The sequence below is a fragment of the Neopelma chrysocephalum genome, unplaced genomic scaffold (assembly GCF_003984885.1).
Source record: "Neopelma chrysocephalum unplaced genomic scaffold, ASM398488v2 Primary Assembly neopelma1_97227, whole genome shotgun sequence".
Classification (NCBI taxonomy): Eukaryota; Metazoa; Chordata; class Aves; order Passeriformes; family Pipridae; genus Neopelma; species Neopelma chrysocephalum.
In genome coordinates, this window is record NW_020925868.1 from 2,705 (window position 1) to 5,282 (window position 2,578).

Genomic DNA, 2,578 nt, shown 5'->3' on the forward strand with positions numbered 1-2,578 from the left:
CCCTGTTGGCTGACAGGTGACAAGAGGGAACGGGGACGGTTGGCTCCCTTCTGGGCTAAGCTTCTTTGCTCAGGATGGAGTTCCTGGACTCTGATTCCTCCATCTGCTGGTGCTTTCCAAAAGGAGAGGGGGACAGCTCCCGGATGCTCCACGGCAGAGACCCTGTAGGGGTGCAGACAGCAGCTGGCAGGGCTGAAGCCGGAGCTCCGCTGCCCAGTGCAGAAATGCCCTGGGGCATCCCCTCCCCTCCTCTCCCTCTGCTGCTCTGTGGGGCAGGAGGAGACTCACCTGCGTCTCCACACCCAAAGCACCAGCAAGGCAGCAACAGCCACGGCTCCCAGCAGCCCGACCACGAGCCCTGTGATCAGCACCACCTCTGAGTTCCCTGGGGAATATAAGGAGGGGCTGCCATGAACTTCCTGGGCTTTGCTCCATCCCACCGGGCGGGCGGCTCGGGTGCCCCTTCCCGTCCCCACGGGTGGCACCTACCCCAGGGGACGAGGAGGCTGCGGGTGCCCAGGCTGCGGTGGCGCACGCGGCAGGCGTAGCTGTGCCCGTCCCGGGGGGCCACGGCCAGGACGCTGCGGAGCTGGTAGGTGAGGTCAGCGTTGGGCAGGATGGGGCTGGTGTTGAGCTCCGGGCCCGGAGGCACCTCCTGGCCATCCCTCAGCCAGGCCACACTGATGGGCCGGGGGTAGAAGGCGGTGACGTGGCAAACCAGCAGCAGCTGTTGTGGGCTGGGCGTGCGGGCAAAGACCGTGGCCACGGGCAGCTCTGGGGGGTGGGAGCAAAGGGGTGGGGGAAGCCCTGGTTGGGCACGGCTTGGCCCCAGGGCTTTGGGGTGGCTGTGGCAGGGTCAGGGTGGTCTCACCTTGTCTCTCCAGAGCTGCCCTCCCGTAACTCAGGAACATCTCCATGGCATTGATGCAGGTATCGTTGAAGATGCCATCCACCAGCTCACCGAGGATGGTGTAGTTCTGGAGGACAGCCCTGACGTACCGTGCCAGGTCGGTGTCCTGGGAGAGGGTCCAGGTGGCATGGTCGGTGTCCCAGCTGAGGAAGTCTTGCCCATTGTAGCCCAAATAGAAGAAGACCTGAGAGGTCCTGTTGGGGTAGAGCTTGCAGCCTGCCATGTACTGAACCACAAAGGGGTCTGGAGGGGCCGAGAGGGGAGAGAGTTTGCATGAGGGGCTGGGATTGCCTTCCTGCAGGCATGATCAGTGCCAGCACTGGCCAGATCCTTCCCCACTCCCCAGCTGCTGTTTAGAGAGGAGACACAGTGAAGAGTGGATACTCACAGGGCACATCCTTCTGTATGGCCCCTTCATTGATCAGGCGGATGCACGAATGCAAATAGATCCTGAATATGTTGTCAATGTTGTCCCACTCACTGTGGGACAGGGCTGGACGCACCCAGGGCTGGCAGAAGTGGATGGACCAGGTGTGCTTATCAAGAGAACCAAGTTCGATGTCCTCCAGCAGGCCCAGCCCCTCCGTGTCCACAAAGGAGGTGTTTTGGAAGGTAGAGGTGTGAAGCAGCCGGATAGTGAAGGTCCCTATATGAGACAGGGGTTGGCAGGGAGGAGAGGGACAGGGAAAGTGGAGGGGCTGAGGGACAGGTCCTTGAGGTTGCAGAGATCTGTGGGCCCCCCCTAGGCCCCCTTCATCCTTGGCAGCCCCGGCTCCCACCCCCTGCACCCACCTCAGGTGGTTGCATCCCTGCCGAGGAGGAGGTGTGGAGCCAGGGGACAAAGAAGGGTGAGGAAGCAGGAGCCAAAAGTGGGTGGGGAGCAGGAAGCCTCTTGCCCATGTGGGCATGGGAGCAGCTGTGGATGAGGCAAGGCTCCCACTTACCCTCCAGGGCTGCCCATGTCCCAGAGAGGAGGAAGAGGTAGAGAAGGACGAGGAGGAGGCAGCAGCGAGGGGGCTGCATGGTGCCAGCAGTGAGGCCCAGAGTGTGCAGCAGTGGGTGCAGCAGCAGGAGAAAGAGGCTGTGGGAGATGAGGCTGGAGAAGTCTCAGGCTGGCTCTGCCTGAGCAGCTCTGCTGGTTGTAATGGCCCTGGCAGCCAATGGGGCTGCACTGAGGTTTAGGGGAGGGCCCCAAGGTTCCCCCTTGGGGTAGGCTGGGGCATGCTGAGCATGACTGTGAGTGTCGGGGGAATTTGCTTTTGAGCAAGGTCACCCCACCACACACAGGAGTGATCCCTCATGGCCAAGGCAGCCCCGTGACAATTAGGGTGATGTGGGTGAACTGACCCCTCTTCTCTCCCCCCCTTTCAGGGGGATGTGTCTCCTGACCATGGGCTGCATCCACTGCCCTGATGGGAATATCCTGTACTGCCAGTTGTGCCTGGCGTGTCTCGCCCTGCACAGAACAGACACCGCCATCCACTCTGCACTGCCAGGTGGGTTCACACCAACGTGGCTGCCTTTCCCAGAGGGCAGGAGAACCCTCTTCCCACCACATGGCTTCGTGCCTGGGCTCTCTGTGCCCCATGGCTGTGTGCCCATCCCATGCCTCTTTGTCACCTCCCAGCCATACCACAGCCAGGCCACACTGATGGGCTGTGGGGATAG

General features: G+C 62.0%; 1 protein-coding gene across 1 annotated transcript; it reads right to left on the bottom strand.

Annotated features, from left to right (window-relative positions):
- Positions 1-55: 55 nt before the first annotated feature.
- LOC113961538 (T-cell surface glycoprotein CD1b-3-like) lies at positions 56-1,818 on the bottom strand. The gene is given in 5 exon segments (XM_027671951.1): positions 56-112; positions 285-385; positions 490-774; positions 872-1,153; positions 1,299-1,818. Coding segments are annotated over 5 exon segments (1,245 nt in total).
- Between the last annotated feature and the right edge of the window lie 760 nt (positions 1,819-2,578).